General features: G+C 37.3%; 1 protein-coding gene across 2 annotated transcripts; it reads right to left on the bottom strand.

The window, feature by feature from the left end:
* Window positions 1-3,382: 3,382 nt before the first annotated feature.
* Window positions 3,383-22,227, bottom strand: azi2 (5-azacytidine induced 2). Of its 2 annotated transcripts, none has more exons than XM_066691413.1 (8): window positions 22,002-22,227; window positions 18,431-18,663; window positions 18,005-18,121; window positions 17,502-17,601; window positions 15,249-15,382; window positions 14,547-14,596; window positions 7,394-7,521; window positions 3,383-3,924 (listed from the first exon to the last, which is right to left on the bottom strand). In XM_066691413.1, exons 2-8 carry the CDS (start codon window positions 18,656-18,658, stop codon window positions 3,569-3,571), a joined length of 1,113 nt encoding a protein of 370 aa, XP_066547510.1. In that variant the 5' UTR covers window positions 18,659-18,663; window positions 22,002-22,227; the 3' UTR covers window positions 3,383-3,568. The 2 variants fall into 2 exon arrangements, with proteins under 2 accessions (XP_066547510.1, XP_066547511.1); XM_066691414.1 differs by lacking the exon at window positions 22,002-22,227 and adding an exon at window positions 21,325-21,447.
* Window positions 22,228-22,638: the final 411 nt, after the last annotated feature.

Raw genomic sequence — 22,638 nt, 5'->3', positions numbered from 1 at the left:
TTTACCACACGCAGAATGTCATTATAAAGAAACTTTTTTCAGGTGCACATTTTGACAAGGCTCAATGTAAAGTGGTTTGCTTGAAGGGTGATATTAAGAAGTGTTTGTCAGTTTCGAGCTGTTCAACAGAAAGTGTTGTTGCAGGGGAAACGGGGGTCCTAATCCGGCGGGTGTGACTGAAGTCAGCCTAGGTAAATTGTGTTTTAGTTGCCAGGCAAGATATAATAACAGGAAACTGGGTGTTCAGGCTAATTGGATAAGGGAAAGCCCAAACACATTTCAGGGAATTCGACATATGGACAGTGCTGCAATGCTGAAAAGTGCTAACAAGGTAATGAGAAGGGAAAGGACCTTGTTAGCAGAAAAAAAAGGCATATGCCCGCGCACTGAGAATGTAGACTTCCGTTCCTGCAGGACTTAACTATTTCGAACAGTGTGTCTAGAAGGCATCGTTTCTTGGGTTCGTTCTCCAGTGTTGGAAAGACTACCCAATGGAACACATTGTGTCGGTCGCCCGCTGTGCTTCAGCTGTTATCACAAAGGGATTAGGTGATTGGGTGTCCTCGTTATTTGAAACAATACACGGAGACATGCTGTGTCTCGAAACAAAAATATCTGCCGTGGTCCTCTTCTCTGCACTCCCACTCCGCCACCAGTCCTGGTTCGGGCACATTCCTACATTTCGGCAGTGCCGTTGCCCACCTGCTGAGTCATGCCTTCATGGGCGACGAACATGTTTCTGATTTCGGTTTGCTGTAGTGGATCTTAACAAGAAAGTAATTAGCTTTGTGACTTCGCTACACTCATTTAAATAGCTAAAGCAGGGGGTCATATATTTCCATGGTACAGATGTCATAGTAAGACCTTCATCCTTTCTTAACTCTATACACAGTATGTTTTCATAGAACAAAGAAAAACTACTGCAGTTTGGAGGGGGAGAAAAAGTTGCCTGGAGCGAAATTGAATATAGATCCTGCAGCCGAATGAGAAATTGTTTGCACCACATTATTACACAGGTAGTTGGTGCTCAGATTCAAAGCCTCGCTGCTTTGCAGATGCTTTATGCAGATGGGATTTTCTTCTATTACTGTGGCTGGAGATTGCAGTCCCTTGAGCTGCCTGTGTTCATTGGCCAGGATAAATTCCAACATGTAATACTTTTTCCATTAATCACAGGCGAGCCCAAGTATGTGCGCGAGATGACAGAGGGATACAAAACTGTAGTTTGTTCGGTGGCAGGTGGCAGGCTTATTTAGATGTGCTGCTGAATAAAACAAACTTGAAAAGCCACGTTCTCCATTTCAATGGGGGGGGTTTCTTGGAAAATAAATTCTCTTAGAGTAGCTCTGGCTCAGTTGTGGGGGTTTTGAGGTCTCCGGTTCTTTATTGATGATGAAGATGTCGACAGTTGTTTTTAAAAGATGGAATAATATCTAAGCTAAACATCTAAAGCATATAAACTATTGAAATGTATTCTTCAAAGCTTCAGCTTCTTAAAAAAGATCCTGTGATATTAAAAACAATTATGACGTTAACTCTATAAGCTTCTTCACATGTTCAAGATTTTTTATCAGCATTACTGTATAGAATTACCAACGTCATTCACATGATTATAAAAAAAAAGTATTTTTCCCATTGATGCCGAACTTCACAGTCATGTATTTGCTATCCATGGGTATTTACAGGTAGACTTTCTCTTACAGAGAAACACAAAAAATACAATCTGTATCTTCACTTTTGGCTTGAATCTCTGTGCAGTACAATACAGCATTTTATGAACTGCCTTAAATCATGACACACAACACACAGAACATTAAAATAAGGCTCCTTCAAGATTAGATACAAATAATTTAACTGGCTATAAAAGAAAAGTGAATTCATTTATGAAGCCCTTTATGCACAATGACATTTGTGGCAAAAAATAATTGTACTTTTATACATCAAACACAAGATTTTATTTTCTTGTGTATGGTGGAAACAGAGTTATGAATAATAATATGGACTGTAAAATGTGCTGTATGCATAAATAGGACCCTGTATATTGCATGACTGAATTGCGGTTTAAAAAGCCAAGTCCAAACACAGGGCCCTACATATAACACATCCTGATATTGCATAGCTTTGATATACAAGGTTAATGGTGTTATTGTGCACAAGGTCTTGATTTTATTACAAAACAACTGCAGGGACAGATCAAAAACTTTCCTTTGGGGGAACAAATGGTTGACCAGGCCTTTTGTTGTCAATGCACATCAGTGACTCTTGGTAACTATTGTGATTAAAGTGGTCTAGAGTTTGAATTCAACACCACCTTAGATTCATAAAATAGAATTTGAATTAAAGTGTGTACCCTGATGTTGGAACGGTGTGCACACACATTTTAATTACTAAGCCTGCAGTGACTGTTACATTAAACTGATTAAAACCAGACACTTATATAGGTATTCTTTGCTATATTATTGGACTCTCTTGGATATGTTTCCCCCCAAAAAATAAAATCAACAACACCCATAAAACATGTACACAAACTAAAAAGCACAATTTCATTATTACTGACTATCATGTCAGTTTATCTGAGACCTCTGGGGTGGCCAATAAGGTAAACGGTTTCTGCAGACAATGGACACGTCTTTAATATGGGGTGTTGGCTAAACACGGGCTAACGAGAAAAGCCATCTTGTTCCAGGTGAAAAGAAGCACACTACTGAAGCAATGCCACTGTAATATTGCACAGCAGATGACATGTATGAAGTCACAGCATATGATTACATTTTATCAAGGGTGACTAAATGAAGATTACATGATACTATGCACTCTAGCACAGAGTCACCCAAAGGAAGCACAGCAGATGCATGTATGGAAGAAATAAAATAATAAAAAAAACACCAGGCTATATAACCCATGCTCAGCTCTGCGTTCAGGCTTTAAGTGGATGAAAGACTTGGGAGCAGACTGGTTATGGAAAGGTTTGGGAATCAATTTGGGACTCTTTTTAGCCAGAACTGGCCCAGGGCAGCCCAATTAACAACACTAAAAAACTAAATCAAATGCTTCACTTAACCATCATGGAAACTCCATATGTACATATATGTATGGGAAGAATTATATTACAACCATTTAGCAATGATTTTGTGATTAAAATGAATAGATACAGCAGCTTGAATACTAATTTAGTGGTATTCCTCCTTATTGAAGGATGAGAACAGCACTCATTCTCATACCAGTGCCTAGACTAGTGCTGGTTTCTGCCTCATAGTAGAAAAAAGTCGTGTATTTGGGTTCAGCTCAAATCCTCCCATCAGCGGCCCTCCTCAGTCTTACAGAGTCTAGCCCATCTTCACTTCAGAGCAGCCTTTCTGTCAAGTAATAGTCTTTATTATGGAGCCTTCTTGACGGAGGAGCGGACATGTCCTTCATAACTGAACAGAAACCCCAATGATCCCCTCTGTGGAAGTTCCTCGTGTAGGACGTCTTGTTAAGGCAGATTGAACCGAGAGGTAGCACACAGCTGCATCCCTTTACAACAGTTACATCACTTCCAACTAATCATTAAAATTCAAAATCAACATCAGTACGGTCTGACCCAGTCCGTGTTGGGGTTCTTCGGAGCGCTCGGGTTGGGGGAGTTGCGTGTGCTTTCCCAGAACTGGGCGGTGCTTGGTTTGGGACAATTCGGGAAGGACCAGGAGTTCTCGTCCAATGAGCTCTTCCCGTAGGAGCCGTGGTGCTGCTCGGCCGAGCTGCCCACGGGAGCCGGCCTGGGGCTGGTCCGGAGTCCGGCCTCGTCGCTCAAGGCGGCGGCTGTGGGGAAGCCCAGCGCGGGGCTTTCAGAGTAGCTGTGGGAGCTCGGATAAGGGAACGAGGGCACTGTCCGTTTCACTTTTTCAACGTCTTCTAAGCACTGGACTGGAACTGTGGCAGAGACTGAAAGTAGACACAACACACACACACACAACAACAGAGAAATGTAAATTAATGCTCCTTTTTTCACATTCTACTTGGAGATTTACAAGACTGAATCATTATAGAGACTATTCTCCTTTCATTTGAATAATGGATATATAAAAAAAGGTTCTACTAAACCAAGATCAATCTGGGGAAATATTAACAAATTCGTAAAAGGAATGGCAATCCATCATACATAATGCAGACATGGGGTCAGTTTAATATATCAATCAAGCTGTGGCAATTGCAATTCAAATTTAAAATATATTGATATCATAAACAATTATTATCATTAGCCCCAGGTTGTAGAAATGCATTGGAGAAAATCTAGACTAAATCGTTGTGGTTTCTTTCTTTTGGGTGTTCTTCACTTGAGAATTTAATCACAATAGTAGTAATCATTTGCACGTCAAAATTCCCTTTCTATTTTTTATAAATTGAAGGAGGGGGAAATCCGATACTTAAGCATTTTGGGAGTACCACATTTCTTCAATATAACGATGGGGGGGGGGGGGGAACAAAAAAGGTTTGGGCGTGATTAAGAAGGACACCAAGAAGAGCAAATTCTTAAATTTGGAATTCAAACCGATTCAGGAAGAGAAGGGAGACATATTTAGGAAATGGACAGTAAACTTCCTGGCTATGCAATGCTAATAGCACACCCTGTACCAAGCTCCTGGGACAGTTCCCAGCCCTAAGCACCGCAAACACACTGTTTGCTTAGTTAAAACCCCTACGATTAGTCCAGCAGAGAGGCCAGCTACACATCCCCACCCCAAAGAGGGACTAGAACCATTAACACCAGTTTCTAATTAATCATGACTTTCTTAACAAGCTGGTGGGTGATTTTGTGAATTTGAATATACGTATCAATACCTCAATATCCAGAACCTGGGGCAGAGAAAAAAATGTGTGTGTGTTTAAACAGGCTGTGAAAAACATGAGAACATTGTCATTGTCCACTAATTATATTTACTTACTATAGTTACGATACAAGTTACTGTAAACTTTAATGGAAGAAAGTACTCCTTTGTCCTAATGTATTACATTATTAAATGCATTATTGTCTTGAACAACAAGTTCAACAGAAATAATTCAAGCCATCACACAGATGACAATAAATTATGCAACTCTATTTATCTATATTTTTTAAATCACTGGGGATCTCCCTTGGAATTTATCATGTAGGCATCATTTGTGGATGTACATACAAAGCAGGGGGATTCCCTTATGTAGTAGGTTCAACATGTTTTGAGGGGTCACATATAAAATGAAGAAGACAAAAAGACGAGATGACAAGGTGTTTAACTGCTTGGAAGGTTCGGTTGTGGGCTTTTATTCCAGATCTTTGTCACCTTCTCCAACTTTTTCCACGGGGTGTCCTCAGTAAAACTCTGCAACATTAACTCTGCTTTTTCAAGAAGACCACTCTTCAAATCGCTCTTATGGAGCAGCAATTTATTTCAGTCCTTGAAATGTGCAGTTGTTTCTGCTTATAGACCGAAGGTGTGGATTTAATTTAACAGTGCAAAGTGGTTAATATCTGGTTAAGATGATATGAAGTGATTCTGAAGGCTTTCAAATTAATTGCTGTTTTATGTAAAAACTTAATCCCATGTGAAATTTGCATTCTCAGATTTTGATAAAACCTGATAATTGATCGAGTTTGAGGATGCAGATCAAGTTCGCTTTTACAGCTGCCGGTACGCTGTGTGCGATACATGATACTACATTTTTAACTCAACCATATCAGGCTAGTGTCACCATTATAGAATGGTTTTGGTTTTGACAAAAACAAAAACGCACAAATGCTGGAATCTCTCAAAATAAATGATTGTCAGGGGGTTTAAAAAAAAATACTGCAATAAATACATGTTTTATTGTTTAAAAGGATATGATCCCCAAACTCGGAGCTGCATTTTATTTCAGTACTTGAAATGTGCACAGTTGTTTCAGTTTTTAGGTTGAAGGCATGGATTTAATTTAACAACAGTGCAAAGTGGTTAATACCTGGTTAAGATGATATGAAGTGATTCTGAAGGCTTTCAAATGAATTGCTACCTTATATAAAAATGTAATCCCATGTGAAATTTGCACCTCTATTGTGCGCTTCATGCGTCTACTGTCACCACTTGAATTAACACTCGCCTTAACACACTTCTACAGAAATAGCTTTTTTTTTTTTCTCAGAATGAGCAAAACGGGGGAAAAATGTCTTCTTAGAGTCACGTTGGTCAATTCAGACCCCACACCCCAAAAAAGAGACTAATAATAAAAAAAACATTAAAACTGACTGATAGAAAAAAAAGTAATTATGTCCGTGCATTGCACTACAACACACGACCACAGATTCTGAATGTAAGAATCCTGTAATATCAAATACATATACTGGTGTGCTTCACTGTTTTTTAATTTGCACCTCTGTTTTTCTAGTAGTGTTGAGGGAATAAAATGCAATCCCTGCTGAATGAATAGTACTCTTACTGTATCTGGAGTTCATTATCTGTAATATTTTAATAATCATGTCTGCCACGGTTTGTATTTTAATACTTTTTTTTGTGCAGACATTAAGGGAAACCAGTCTCGCCTGTGCAAGACAAATTAAATGGTTTGATTATTATATGAATTATATTAATATTACACTTCCATTATTATTTTACACATATAAAAAGGCTGACCTATAGCTCAAGAGCTAAATAAAAACTCTAAAACAAATACATTTAAATGTAAGCATTTTAATTAAAAGATTAAAAAATAATTGTGCGATGACTCGGGTCACAAAATGTTTTCACTGAAGACAAATTGTTGTCTGAACTTTCATAAAGTGAGTTTGTTTTTAGTATGTCTGTGGTGCATGGAACAATTGAAAAAAGCTATATTATCGTTTAGCATAGTGCAGAAGAAAATCCAGCACAGTAAAGAGGGAACTTGTGCAGGAAAGGAAAAAAAAAATGCAATTTTATAATGCATATAGAAGTGCATAAACATATTGATGTTTTTAAATGTTTTATCTGCATTTACTCAAGTGAACTTGTGCATAGCTCTTACATTTACAATAACAACAAAAAAAACATATGCACATGTTTGTGAGCATGCCTTTGTGAACTGGTTACAGTAAATGTCAAATATAAGTAAAGACTTAACACTGTGGTGTCTACGCACAGCAGTGTGAACCCGCCACAGCAGGCAACTCACTAAAGAGGAGAGCCTATCAGTAACACCTCAAGGCGCTAAGTTGACCGGTATGGAAAGTAGAAGCCCAAGTTGAAACAAATGAGTAGGCTGAAGAAGAAAAAGAAAGAAAGAAAAAAAACAACAAAACAAGGTGCGACAGGGTTTTTAAGATTCTATCTGTCAGATTTTGATAAAACCTGATAATTGATCGAGTTAGAGAATGCAGATGGGAAGAGTGATTAAACAGACTCCTACCCACAGCCACCTGACTTACCTCTGCTGGCTGCACCTTGCGAGTTGTCTCTCAGTTTTCTCACCATCTCGGCTTGCAACTTAGTCACTGCATATAAATTAGACATCTCTCTTCTCAGGTCCGTGTATGTCTTCAGCAGAGCAACATCCCTGAAAATAAACACAAATAATCAGTCAGCCGCAGATGACCAAAACATCCATTCACTTACACAAAACCTTTGTCTTCAGTATGCAGTTATACACTTCTAAAATATCGACGAATTATGGGATACATAACATTATTACAAACGTAAATTAAAAAAATGTGAGGGACATACATAAACAATACTTTAAATCTAACCGCAGCTATAGTAAGAAAGATTAAAAAAAAAAAAAAAGTGAGACAAGTGCATTTTTCTTTCAGGTGTAATTATGCAATAAAAGCTTGAAAAATGTGTGTGTATATAAATACATACACATTTATTATTATTATTATTATTATTATTTATTTTTTTTACAAAGGACTTGTGCAATATAATCTTTATATTCTACGTTGCTAGACTATTTCAGATGAGAAAACAGAAGTATAATCTACCAGATGACAAATACAATCAAGATTTATAATTCTCTGCTTGGACAAAGGTTAGTTTAATTTATATTTGTCCCTTATTAAAAACAAAACGAAAAATTGAAAAATCTAAATAAAAATACTCAATAATAACCGAGAAGAGAGATTACAACATTTATGGAAACCCGAACCAAACTATGATGATTACACAAGATAGAAATAAAAACCCCACCCCACCAAAAACAAACAAAAAAACATGTAATTTACATAATCATTTTAAACACTGTAAAATAATGAAGACCTTCTATCATTGCTATTGCTAAAATGACAGCAGTAACTAGTAGTAAAAACTACTTGACAAATTTCAATCCATTATTTTATTTTTTTACTGAAAATTCCCATCCATTTCTAGAATTTCCAAGTTATAAAAACCTGTAGGATTCTAGAACATTTAATTTTTTTAATCATTCAGTTCTCATTTCCTTCTGTACAATAAACCATTATTTTGTGTGATACATCACATACATCTCCTATCACATCATTACAGATTCTCAAAAACCCACTGTTTAAAATGATCACACAATGAACACGGTCTCACCTATTGATCGTCAGTGTTAATTTCTTTTACTGAAATGCATTTGCCCCTAAATATTTTCCCAACACACACAGAAAAGGACAATCTCACTTAACACGTCAGAGAAAACACTAGTAAAGCACACATCCCTAGGTATGTTGACTTATTTCTGAATACACTGAATTAATCTCAATAGTTTTGGGAGGCTTTAGCATGTCAAGGAGGCAATGGGTTATACTAGGAGGTTAAATCAATATTAGTAGAAATATTTTACTCAAGTCTTTGTACTATAACATTCTTGTAATGGGTTGTAATATAACAAACTTATATTGTCTCATCAAAACATAGTTAAGGAGAGTATTACCACATTTAAATTTTAAATATTTTAAATTTTAAATCTACTTTATGCCATCCCTTGCACATACATTTAACAGATAAATACAATTAATCATAAGGTATCACAAAAAATGTTATCATATACCGTATATTTCTACCTAATTTATTTCACTACTGATTACAAAATTCTAGGTGGAATAAATTCATACAAAATTATACAATACATCTATCAATAAAATCCTCCTTTGCCAGTTAAACTTCAGCAACAAATTGTGAAATGTATTTTTGCTAAGTAGCCTTTGTTTTGCTTGCTTTCGGATTCTGTCATGCTCTTGCTAACGAACAAATGCGACAACTTACCATTTTAACACTTGCTGAGATGCAATGAGTCAGGCATTCAGTTTATTACAGATAAAGTTCAAACATCTAATCTACTAGCTGCTATAATGGGATACTATGTCCCAAAAGATGAAAAATACAGTTAAATATAATTTAATATTTTAATAACTATGTGATACCAAGATTTGCAACATATCTCAAAATAAAGAGCTTATGCTCAAATTATCTACTTTTCACTTGGTGTGAAATTGTGTGTTCATGAATAAGTGTATGTGTGTGTGTGTGTGTGTGTGTGTGTGTGTGTGTGTATATATATATATATATATACACACACACACACATACACTTATTTATTAAACACACACAAGGTAATGCAAAACATATTTAAAATACATGACATATGACATTCACTTATTTACTTATAATAGAGTTTAATTTTGTGTAATAAATTATATTGAATTTTACATGTATTTTTCCCCCTGTTGTATTTATGCATCTATTTATTTGTATACTACTAAGTGTTATTGTTACCCACTATTACTTCAGATTCTTAGATGAATCAGGAGTGAATAAATTAGGATCATATGAAAACAACTTCAAAAGGAAAAACACCAGTGTGAATGCGTTTCATGTGCTGCATGTGATGGATTCCGCAAGCCTCATCATAAATATACTTAGAATTTTGCTAAACATGTGAGAAATTACACATTTAACCATGGGCTTATAATCAGAGGCACAAGTGAGTAGTAATTTTGTACACCTCCTGTACATTTGTACGGCAATGTTTCCAGAGTACAGAAGTTCATAGAAACAGAAATATATAGAACAATGATTTCCTTTACAGTTTATTTAGAGATTCACCATAACACTGCACAACGGGAACGTATTCCTTCATTCCAGTAATATTGCAAGGCATAATTCCTTCTTGAGAGGAGGAGTATATGTAGGAAAGGTTGATAATGTTTCTTTTTCTAACCAGCAACTCATATACATGTCCTGTGTTTTTACACTGTTATCACATATACTACTTGAAAACGTAAGGCTTTATTAACACATTTTTTTTTTTTATGGATAACTATAACTAAAAAGAAACTCCCAAATTATATTAACTGTAGAAATTGATGCATTATACCATACTGTGAAAAATGAAAAATAAGGTACAATAAGGACAGAGCCATCAGTCAGAGTGAAATATGAGATGATGAGAGCAAGCTATGAGAACCACAGCATAAATCGGTTTGTCAATCTTTAGCACTGCGGAGAACTACAGGAGCTGCATGGTGGGATGTAAAGCATTGTGACCCATTTTTTGGATGATTGTGAAAAAGGAAATGCAACAATTTAATTCTTATTATAACAAGCAAGTGATAGTTTTTCTGGCATGGTGCTTCATTCTTGAAGTGAACTTCGTGTTGCACACCTGTGAGTCTCACGTGCCTTTCACACATTGACAGGCAAAGAACTTGAAGACCACATGCTGTCAGACAGCCCACACATCAGCCCCCCTATCTGAAACAATGCACATATAACCTTTTAACAAACACCTTCTCAAAGGAACAGGGCACGCTCACAAAATATTGAATACTGCATTAACCCCTATCAACAATCTTTGAGAAATTATCATAGTTTACAGGGCAAAACTACACATTGACGGGGCAATCTCAGGGCATACTTCCATACATCTATATTTCTGAACACATAACCAGAGAGGAAAAAAAAGTTCTTTACAGACTACCATTTTGTTTCAAACAAATATGAAATTCTTAGTTTTAATTTGAAAAATATAGGATCTTAACAATGGAAAGATTGTGTGTTTTGCAAAAGCTGTGTTTGTACTCCCTCTTGTGGTGAAAATACACCCTTTTGCATAAAAACACAGTACTGTATATCTGAATAAGCTTATAACATACATTATTTTACCGTGAATTGTGACAGAATTTGGACAGCACCCAGGGTTACTTTGTAAGCAGGGGAGCAACTAATGGGGTTCATGATGTGCCTTGAATCTTTGCCAGGACACAAGGGGGCCCGACAAATACAAAATAATAATATATATGTGTAGTGTTTCTATGAAATGACTATGTACCGTGATCTCTTGTGTCTTACTTTAAATGAAACGGGACGCTTAGTTTGCACGTCCCTGCACGGGTTAAAGGGGCTTCACACCGGACATGCGCGGAAGAGGGGCGGAGTTACGCGGCAACGCAGAGCGTGACGTAAACACCCATCAGCCAATCAGAGAGAAGTAGGAGGCTCAGGGGAGATATAATTAAAATGGAGGAGAAAGTGATATTTACACAATAACTGTCAATACAGTGAAAATCCACTCTACTTTGAACTTGCAGGAGCCAATATAGTCCGAAAAATAGAGTCTGAGTAGCAGGTTGATAAAGGAGCATTTCAGGATCGTAGTTTGTTCACAAAATGTTAGCTTGATAAGGAATATATTAAAATAATAACAATGACAAGTATGTACTTGAGAGAGAGCGCTATGATTAAATTGTAGACATCCTTAACGTAAGTGGAAGCTACATTCAAATAGCATAATATTAATATTAAAGTACAGTGCTTCTCTGACCATATTCAGCCAATGACAGAAAATTCGCTTATACATCTTTGTAAGGAGCAGACGCAATTTCGGAAACTGTGTAACGTGCAAAATTAAGTTAGGTAAACCGTTTTATAATAAACACCCCCAAAAGGTTAATTACATTTCTACATCAATAATAAATCAAAGTAAATGATCAATTGTAACTGCCATGCGAGGATGGCCGAGTGCTTACGGCGATGGACCTAATTTGAGAAGTTACACGTTCTCTACAAAATGGCGTCTGCTCCTTACAAACACGGCTTTTCCGTCTATTTGATCACGTTTTTAAAACCGATTGTGGACTCGACTATCTACACTTAACAGTGCATGGGAACTGCAGTATAACAGGTTAAAGCAAAAGAAACAGCCATCGCACCCGACAGGCAAGATGGCCGAGTGGTTACGGCGCCGGACTTTCAGCTCCAAAGACGTGGGTTCGAGTCCCGCTCTCGCCTGTAGGGGGGTGGTGAGGTGGTCGCTCTTTTACATACTTTACACAGTGACTGAATTACATCTTGGCTCCTAGAAGAAATTTAGTCGAAAAGGCCATCCTTGTAAGGAGCAGACGCAATTATGGGAAGAGTGTATCCAATTAAGTTAGGTAAGCATCTTTATAATAAACAACTAAATAATTATTCATTTAAAGCCGATTGTGGACTCTGCTACCTACGTTTAACGGTGCGTGGGAATCGTGTCTGAACAGATCAATACAGAATGAAATCAAATAAACCATCAATTGTAGTCGCGATCATGTTCACGCTGAGGACCAGAGCGCCGGGGGCTCGAGTGCCCCTCTCTCCGGCATTTTTTTTTTTGCTTGATCATATTTATATTGAATTGGATTGATGTTGATCTAACTAAACTTGATAGGTCACACGTTATTTCTAAAATGGCGTCTGCTCCTTACAAACGCCGCTAGTCCGTCTAAAAACGTGCTGCTTTCTTCCGGCAGCCATTTTGCATCCGGTCTCCGCTACAACAACATCCGGTAATTAATTATTACGAAAATAAAAACAAATGAATGAGATCACACTATACCAGTAAAACACACTGTGTTTTTCTGTTACCATAACTAAATCATGTGATTTATATTTTTGACTGGACAGTTAAAACGCAACAGGTGATACTGGAGGTCATGGGTGAAGGGGCGGGGCCGAAGGAGGCGTGTCTGTAGGTCACGCCAGCGCCGTGAATCGCTCTGAAAGCAGCCGGTCACGGTCGAGTGGCGCAGATATGCGCAGTTTTGCGCATTCTGCAAAGGTACAAGAACGGGACCGCTCTGCGAGTTACATTTCAGTAACATGTATATATATATACACACACACATTATTATAAAGCACTTTTTGAACTAGTACGTATGATCTGAATGTCTGTCTAAAGATAAATTAAAACTATAATTTTGTAAATCTGTTTTCTGATACAGAAAGCGTGTCCCTATTGTATTATAAACAAACACAATATATGGCTACATTTAGTAATTTAAGGTTATTGTGCCAGAGATTATGAGAGTGGTTTTGGAGGAGGTGGGGTTTAAAAATATGTATGTAGGGCTATGCATTTATTTTGTTTAATACATACATAGATTTATCCTTTGCTGAGCAATCAAGTCATACAGATTTGATTTACGGAGAGCCGCCCATTGACTGCCCTGCTGCGTCATATACTTTCAGCTGTTGTTCTACTTATTTGCTGATTAATTGTATACCGTTGATCTGTTCAATCCTAAATTAACTGGTCTATTTTTAACAGACTATTTTCTATATTTCCCTTTTCTCGGTTTGCGCTCAGTAATTGAACACTGATGTTTCATAATACAAACTGTAAGCGTTTTTTGTGGTTTCTGTGCTAAATGTTGGTGTCTCCAGGGCCCACAATTACCTCTTGAACTCCCTCTCCTGTGAAACAGTAGTTTTCCCCTGTTTGTAGGCTTTGGACATAATCTTTCAGACTCAGGCCTTAATCAGGCCAGAGAGAAAAAAATGCTGTGTCTTCATAGGCTGAATGTTTTAAAGAATGCATTACTGAGGGCAGTGGAAGGCAGAGCAAAATGATGCCAGGAGTCAGTTCTAGCAGCTGAAGGAGTCTGATCTAAGCACCACACAGAGCCCTATGATGAACACTGAAACATCAACACAATTGCATTTTTAAAAACACTACAAGGTTTATCTTCTATATCTCCCCCCCCCAACATAATTGGTTTCCATCTTATACAGATTGTTTAACCATAAGGATTTAAAAGCAATATAAATGTGAACTTCATATTCCTCACAGTATTCTGTTCAGTCAATGTCATTTTTATCACTACACTTATCTGCATGCGTTTGTGAACCTCCACCCAAAAAATAAAGAAAGAACAGGATTGAAGATGGTGTATTTAAAATACACCTGATGCATCACAAAGGTATTGATGTGCAAAGTCCGTGATAAATTACCTTCCACAATAATTGAACATTGAATTCCTAAGACATTGTAGAGAGTAGTTAATTTATATTCATTCAGCGCCCTCTGGTGGCTGGTAAGTCTAAACTCTCCCTAGATACAGGTATGTAATATAATTTGCTTAATATAAATATATAGGGGAGAGAGAGCTTTTTGTCCAAGTGGACCTATACTAATTTACTGAAATGGGTTTATATGAACCTATGCCTTGCATACAAATAAAACCCATGACAACAGACATTAAATCGGAGACGGCACCAGATCAATTTAATACTGATGGAAAAATGGGTAGTGAATGGAATGCACTGTGTTGAAACTAAATCACATGCAGGACTGCATTTTTAACATACCGACATTCCTGCTTCTCTTCAGTGTTGGACAGATCATTTCCAGGCTGGTCCTGGAATTAACAAAGAAACAAACAACAAAAACACAACGTCGGGTCGTAAATAAGTGGCATCATATTCAGTATATCACAACCTACCAACCACCCAGAATTAACCTCCTCCTGATCTTCAATGTTGCTTCCTAAGGTAGGTTTTGATTGGCCATATTTAAGCTTGTTTTAAATTAATTTTAAAAGGAATTGCTGAGGAGTCTTAACTGCTTACGAATTCTACTCAGTGCAATGTGCTTGTTTGCTTTAGCATGTTTTGCAGGGAGTTCAGTTCCAGTGTCCTTGTTAATTTCCAAAACAACATTAAGAAAAACAATTTATTTGATGAAATGATTCTCTAAAAAATAAACCTGTTTCCTTGGCTGCGGTCTTCATCAACACAGACGAAGGCACAAATGTTGAAGCATTTGTTAATTTGGGTAATTTCCTTTTCTTGGCATCTGCTCAAAGCTAGCCTTCAAATCTCCAAGCCACACACAGCCATGGGTAGGATGTTTGTACATCCTTTGTAAAAACTAAATGGGGATAAGCAAAATGTTTCCTCCCAAATAGATTTTAAAAATAATAACACTTAGATTTAGATTGAAATTAAAAAAGAAAGACCAAAAATATAAAATACAAATGGAAAAAAAACTAAGAATTCAATAGGTCTTGCCTTGCATTTTTCTTGCAGTCTGCTATATTGCACCTTTATTATATCTAGTTGCTGCTGTAGAGTGTGTATCTTCAGTTCGTGGTTCACTTTATAAACATCCCAAAAATCCTGGGATTGGTTCATGGATTTCATCACTGTAGAAAAACAGCAGAATATCAATCAAGCCCTTATCACAAAGCAGTTTGATAGACTGCTTGATTATATATATATATATATATATATATATATATATATATATATATATATATATATATATATACACACACACACACACACACTCACCTAAAGGATTATTAGGAACACCATACTAATACTGTGTTTGACCCCCTTTCGCCTTCAGAACTGCCTTAATTCTACGTGGCATTGATTCAACAAGGTGCTGAAAGCATTCTTTAGAAATGTTGGCCCATATTGATAGGATAGCATCTTGCAGTTGATGGAGATTTGTGGGATGCACATCCAGGGCACCAAGCTCCCGTTCCACCACATCCCAAAGATGCTCTATTGGGTTGAGATCTGGTGACTGTGGGGGCCAGTTTAGTACAGTGAACTCATTGTCATGTTCAAGAAACCAATTTGAAATGATTCGACCTTTGTGACATGGTGCATTATCCTGCTGGAAGTAGCCATCAGAGGATGGGTACATGGTGGTCATAAAGGGATGGACATGGTCAGAAACAATGCTCAGGTAGGCCGTGGCATTTAAACGATGCCCAATTGGCACTAAGGGGCCTAAAGTGTGCCAAGAAAACATCCCCCACACCATTACACCACCACCACCAGCCTGCACAGTGGTAACAAGGCATGATGGATCCATGTTCTCATTCTGTTTACGCCAAATTCTGACTCTACCATCTGAATGTCTCAACAGAAATCGAGACTCATCAGACCAGGCAACATTTTTCCAGTCTTCAACTGTCCAATTTTGGTGAGGTTGTGCAAATTGTAGCCTCTTTTTCCTATTTGTAGTGGAGATGAGTGGTACCCGGTGGGGTCTTCTGCTGTTGTAGCCCATCCGCCTCAAGGTTGTACGTGTTGTGGCTTCACAAATGCTTTGCTGCATACCTCGGTTGTAACGAGTGGTTATTTCAGTCAAAGTTGCTCTTCTATCAGCTTGAATCAGTCGGCCCATTCTCCTCTGACCTCTAGCATCAACAAGGCATTTTCGCCCACAGGACTGCCGCATACTGGATGTTTTTCCCTTTTCACACCATTCTTTGTAAACCCTAGAAATGGTTGTGCGTGAAAATCCCAGTAACTGAGCAGATTGTGAAATACTCAGACCGGCCCGTCTGGCACCAACAACCATGCCACGCTCAAAATTGCTTAAATCACCTTTCTTTCCCATTCAGACATTCAGTTTGGAGTTCAGGAGATTGTCTTGACCAGGACCACACCCCTAAATGCATTGAAGCAACTGCCATGTGATTGGTTGGTTAGATAATTGCATTAATGAGAAATTGAACAGGTGTTCCTAATAATCCTTTAGGTGAGTGTATATATATATATATATATATATATACACACACACACACACACACACACATATATATATATATATATATACATACATACATACATACATACATATACACACACACACATACATACACTCAACAATTTGTATTTTAAATGTGAGAATGACTGGAACTAAATGCCTCACAGTAAAAATATTTAGTCTCATGGAATGCTTGAAACCACAGTAAAAGAAGGGGTAAAAATAAAATAAAAACAATTGTCACATTAATTGGCTTTCTCTCCAAGTGGAAGAAACATTATTTCATACACTTTCTATGTGTTAAAGTGTCTGAACCATTGTGAAAAGGCCTGTGGCAAGGTGAGGCAATTCTGTCATAATAATGGACACTACTGACATTTTAAGACAACTACCAATACCAATTGGAACAGAACAGTGATACTAAATTATGCACAGTGAGATGAAACTCATTAGATTTAACACATTTGTACATGTGTAGTTATTCTGTAGTTTATAAATATGCAACCATCAAATTTTTAAAATCATCTCCTGAAAATGATCCATATGGTATTCCCTCCCCCCCCCACACACCAAATATTGATTTATTTCCATACCCTTGCACCATTGTCAGCATTGTAACCATTTTTAAGCAGTTCAGATTGTGCTCATCATGAAAAGGCACTGACTAAAAAAAACATAAAAAATGTATTGACTGTAGTGACAATACGCATGCACAGTGTCATCGTACGGTTACAAACCGTGTGAGATCACAGTACCTTGGCTTGTTTCCAACTCGGTTCTGAGCTGCAGAACCTCCAACTCCTTGGCTTGCAGTTGTTCAGTCAAGAGTTTTTCAGACTCAGTCTTCTCTTTTTTCTGTTATTTGATATTAAGAAAACACACAAACAAAATCTTCCACAACAAATAAATGCAGAAATTACATTTGTTGAAAACAACAAACTATACTAAAAGTATACCGATCTTCTCTTGTACCTAAATAGTATTCACTAATTTATAGAGGTTTGTTTTTATAGTGATTTTGTTTACTTTGTAATATTGAGAACACAAAGAACATATTGGTTTGGTCTCTCGCTAAGTGGGTCTAAGGGTCAGTTTACCTTTTACTTTTAAAACACTGTATAAAAATATAAACTCTGCTATATTACAGTGTTTCTGAGTTTTCTGAAACCATGGAAAAAGCACAAAGGGCCAAGGCAGAGCTGACATCTCGCACATCTTCAGCTCGCAGCACACAGACCAGTCCTCATTTCATACACACCACTTTATCCAGCTCCAGCTGAAGGTCATTCTTTTCTATGTAGATTCCACGATAGGCGCTGAATGCTTTATTTACATACTTGGGTCCATCTGAGGATATTTCATCTGGCTTAATTAACTGAAGGAAAAGAAAAAAAGACAACACAATGGCTTCTCCTTTGCTTGTATCGTACCTTCTCTATGTGATCAAATTAGGAAACCTACCAAGATGAACGCAACACAACCTATCATTTCACCCGACTGTTTAATTGTACATTTTATAAACCCTCTGCACATTCAACGCTCACGTTTCTCCCCCAACACTGTCAAACCCGGTTTTGGCTTCGTAACAGTCCTTTGGGTTCAGTGACAGGAATGCAATCCATTTTAAATTAGTCTGGTCTCATCTTGTCCAGGCCCCATTCTATCTAGGAGATGAAAGCTTTACCTTATCTTCCAGTTGCTTGACTCTCTTCCTCAAAAACAAGTTTTCTTTCTCAGCCTCCTTCAGTCGTTTTTTGATGTCTTCATAAGCGGTGACAAGTGCAAAGTGAGAGGCGACGGACTCATCCCCTGAACTGACTGAAACAGGGCTCTCCTGCGTTTGCTGCAGCACGCTGTCAGCCGTCTCATGCTTGAGGATGCAAATGTCATCGTCTACCGCCAGACACTCCATGATACCTGTGTTCAAAGAAATGTCACAAGCAGGGTCAAAGACACGCTCTGTACTCTGGACAGCTGAAAAGGCAGACATGTGGCACAATACACTGAATTCAGCCTGCTGTAGGAATTGATGCTGTCTGGCTGAGAAAATAATAAAAAGGACAAATATCAATATCACCTCATGTGGTAGTTTAAGATATTTATGCTACACACAATGTACAGCTGTAGGTGAAAGCATGAACACACTTCACTAGAAACAATGTTACTCTGTGATTCATGTAGTTTAATATTCCTCTTTAAACTGCAGAAAACTAAGGCTTGCGGTTGACTGGATGAAGTGTATTTGGACTGCCTCCACTGAAATAAACAGGTCACAGTGACTTTCAAATGCCCTGTTAGATGACAGAGCAGGTCTGTTAACACATTGAATCTCACAGTTTGTATGAATCCCAGACTTAAGAGCAGAAAACATCTGTATGCAATTTAATTCATAGACAAAATCTCAAGGCGGGCTTAGCAGCAATCAGGTCTTGGACTGAAGTGCCAGATACTGTTTCAGAAGCTGCAGGCCACAACTACCTGATTTCCAGCCAGCTGAAAGATATTCAACTCAGCTATAACCACTACAATCCCTGAACTAGCACAGGCAAGAGAAAGACAAAATAAACATCCTCCAGGACATCAGAGCCAAGGCAGTGCAGGGAGGATAAATGTAGCTCTCAATGATAACGGCAAAACATGTTGGTTTGGCTATTTCTAATTACATCTGTGAAAATGATCAATTAGATTACACTGTTTCAAATATTACAAAAATACTTGCTTTTATATGATATAATAGTGTTAGAACAAATGTAGGTCTATTGAGATAATGATTACTATTCATGAGATTCAAGTGAGAATATAAAGCCTAGCATACCTAACAATATTCATACAACAATACCAAGTGTTGTCTGCATCAGATAATCAATGGTATGATATTGAAATTATTTAAAACCCTTGTGCAGGCTTAAAATTAATATTGCATTCAGGTACTGCAGAGGTTCACAAAACACCAAATGCCCAAGAAGCTTTATTCAGGTTCATTACGCAGAGACATGAAAGAAAGATTTGCACAGGATCTCTTTTAGTATTCATTACATTAGTACTGTTTTTTTTCCAGACACTTTGGCACTACTCCTCTCTCTGGACCAGCAGTCTCATGCGTTGGCCTTCTGGAGAGGTTTTAAGTGGTTTCAAGACCAAGAACAAAATAAACATTTTAACAGTTTTGAAAGGATAAGACTCCCAAAGCAGATTTTAAAAAGGCACTCCCTAATTAGAAATGTAATTATGAAATTCATAGGATCACTTGTTAGAAACCAACCCTCTCTCATAAACAAAACTGACATTCAGCTGTTATTTCAGGGACATTTTAAAATAAAAGAATGGGGTACGGTGGGTGTGGGGACGACAACAATTATGTAAAGCAAGAAAAATCCTTCCAAGACAATTGGTTATTGTCCAATTACAGTGCTACACATATAGTGCCACAGTGTACACTGCACCAGCTTGGGCTATTTTAGTGCACCACTTGGAATCATTTATCATAATTTAAGTCCTACTAGCTTCCTTAAAAAAAGGTTGAACCAACATTCTCTAGCTAAAAAAAACAGCTGGAAACCTGCTTACAAAGCATTTCCCTTGCCAGATAAAGAAACATAACTCAATTTATTTGTCTGCATAATCCAAGGTCTAAAGTATATTATATTTTTTTATATGCCAAATTATTTGATCAATGCATCCTACCACTGCACGCTGATTTCTGAACAACCTGGTAACTAATTTCAAACATGTTACAGAAACTGAGGATGAGGGATAGAAAATACATGAATGAATGTGTGAACAAACACTATATCTGACATCATTGAAAGAGTAAATATGTTAAAATGGCAATGGGCCGGACACACTGCAAGAACAACAGATCAAAGATGGACAAAGGAAGCTATCAAATGGATCCCAAGAGATGAAAACAACCACACAGAAGATAGGAAGATGAAATAAACTTTGCAGGCTTGATATTAAAAGGGGAAGGTATAGATCGAAGCAAGTGGAAACATCTTGAGATTGGGGAGGCCTTCGTCCAGCAGTGGATTGAAATAGGCTGCTACTGCTACTGCTACTGCTGCTGCTGCTGCTGCTGATACAGGCCCTATAACATATTTATTCCCACATGACAATGATACACACATAACAGTATATATTTAACCAAGTAAATACATAAATGAACGTGTACATAATTAACTCTAATGGCTGATGAATGGTTTGTGCTGAACAAGACTGCTGAGTCACAGATTGAATTCCCACAATACTCAGTTTCACTTTTTTTCACCAAGACTCAATCATGCCATTGCCATAGAATGCGATTGTAATATTATATTGATGCCAAATTATGCCATTACATTTGGATTAATAGTTACAGCTTAGTGACTTAAGTAATTAAAACATCTCAAGGCTGAGAAGCTGCGTGTAATTCAGTAGAACGACAAGAAGTGTTATCTTCAATTTTTCGTAATGACTAACATGTAGAACAACACTTATACCTGAAGTACGTAATACAACTACACAGCATAGTATACATTTAGATTTAATGAAATAAGTATTTGATTCAGTACAGCGGTAGAAAGACTTTGGCATCCTTACTGTGTAGTTCAAGTTGTTTTGATCTCGGAGCGGAGAAAACCTGTACTTCCTTTAACTCTTCATCAAAGCCCAATTACGAAACTGCTTTGCATCAAAACCAAATACCATAGCAGCCTGTATGTATCTGGCATCAGAAGCTGCTATCGTATATGTGTCTATGTGTAGGCCTGGATCTAGTGGCTGTGACACTAAGCTATAAACGAAACAGAAACCAATCATCGACAACAGGAAAAAAAAAAAAAGACTACACAAAATGCACTCCAAGTTTGTTGCATTTGGTTTTAAGTATACCATGTGTATTGTTAAGTGATATAGCCTACTGTATTAACATTTAATAATATGGCAGTGGTTGTCACTTTTTTAACCAGATCATCGCCGGTAAACAAGATGAAACTTGGCCATTCGCTTAATTCCAATGTAGATTTCAAATGGAAAAGTAAAGCTAGATTTTTTCACGACACAGTAAAACAGACAAGTCAAACAACAGCACACATTTAAAACACTATGCTACACAGAAGGGTTTGGCAAGACTGGGGGGCTGTTGGCAAATAATACATGATCTTTTACCATGACTAATCAGTTTTAAGTTAGAAATACCACTCGATGATATATTAAGGTACGAACTATGATCATTATTCACCTCCTACCCACCCAACTAACTAACTTTAGACACTTACCAAATATTGCATCTGCGTATAGGCTGGAACTTAGGCGACAGATACCAGTTTATTTTCGTATTAAACCAAAAAAAGAGACAGCTGGCATTTTCACTTCACGCTTTAATTCTTCAGCACTGTTAGTTTCAGTTAATTTCAGTTTCGTTACTGATTACATTAAATAGGTCCAGAATATCAGGATGGTAACACTGCAGAGCTAGCGACCACAAACCAGAAGTAAACCGGAAGTAAAATAAACTCAAAATCACGTGATCGACGAAAGGTCATCGTCACTTAAAGAGACAGGCGCCATTTGCTGTACTGATTATACACTATTTACATATATTGACAGAAAACCAAATATATATATTTAAATGTAAGAAGCATGGTTATTATGCTGAATATGTAATGATGTAGGAGCACAAAGTTATAATTTAAGAAGGACATTGATAGGCTAAATAATTATTTATGTTTGTATTGTTATATTTTGTATACGTACATTTTGGCTACACTGTACAATATTTTGCGCCGATTTTCTTCTTCTTCATCATCTTTACTCTTCATCTTCTTTTTCATATTGTTTTTATGTTATATAGCTAACTAGTAGATTCTCCACCAACTCGGTATCACTAACAAGCTGAGATTGCGACTTTCACTT

Source organism: Amia ocellicauda, chromosome 18 (assembly GCF_036373705.1).
Source record: "Amia ocellicauda isolate fAmiCal2 chromosome 18, fAmiCal2.hap1, whole genome shotgun sequence".
NCBI lineage: Eukaryota > Metazoa > Chordata > Actinopteri > Amiiformes > Amiidae > Amia > Amia ocellicauda.
Note: the sequence above shows the minus strand (reverse complement) of the source record. Positions and strands in the feature narration are given on the sequence as shown.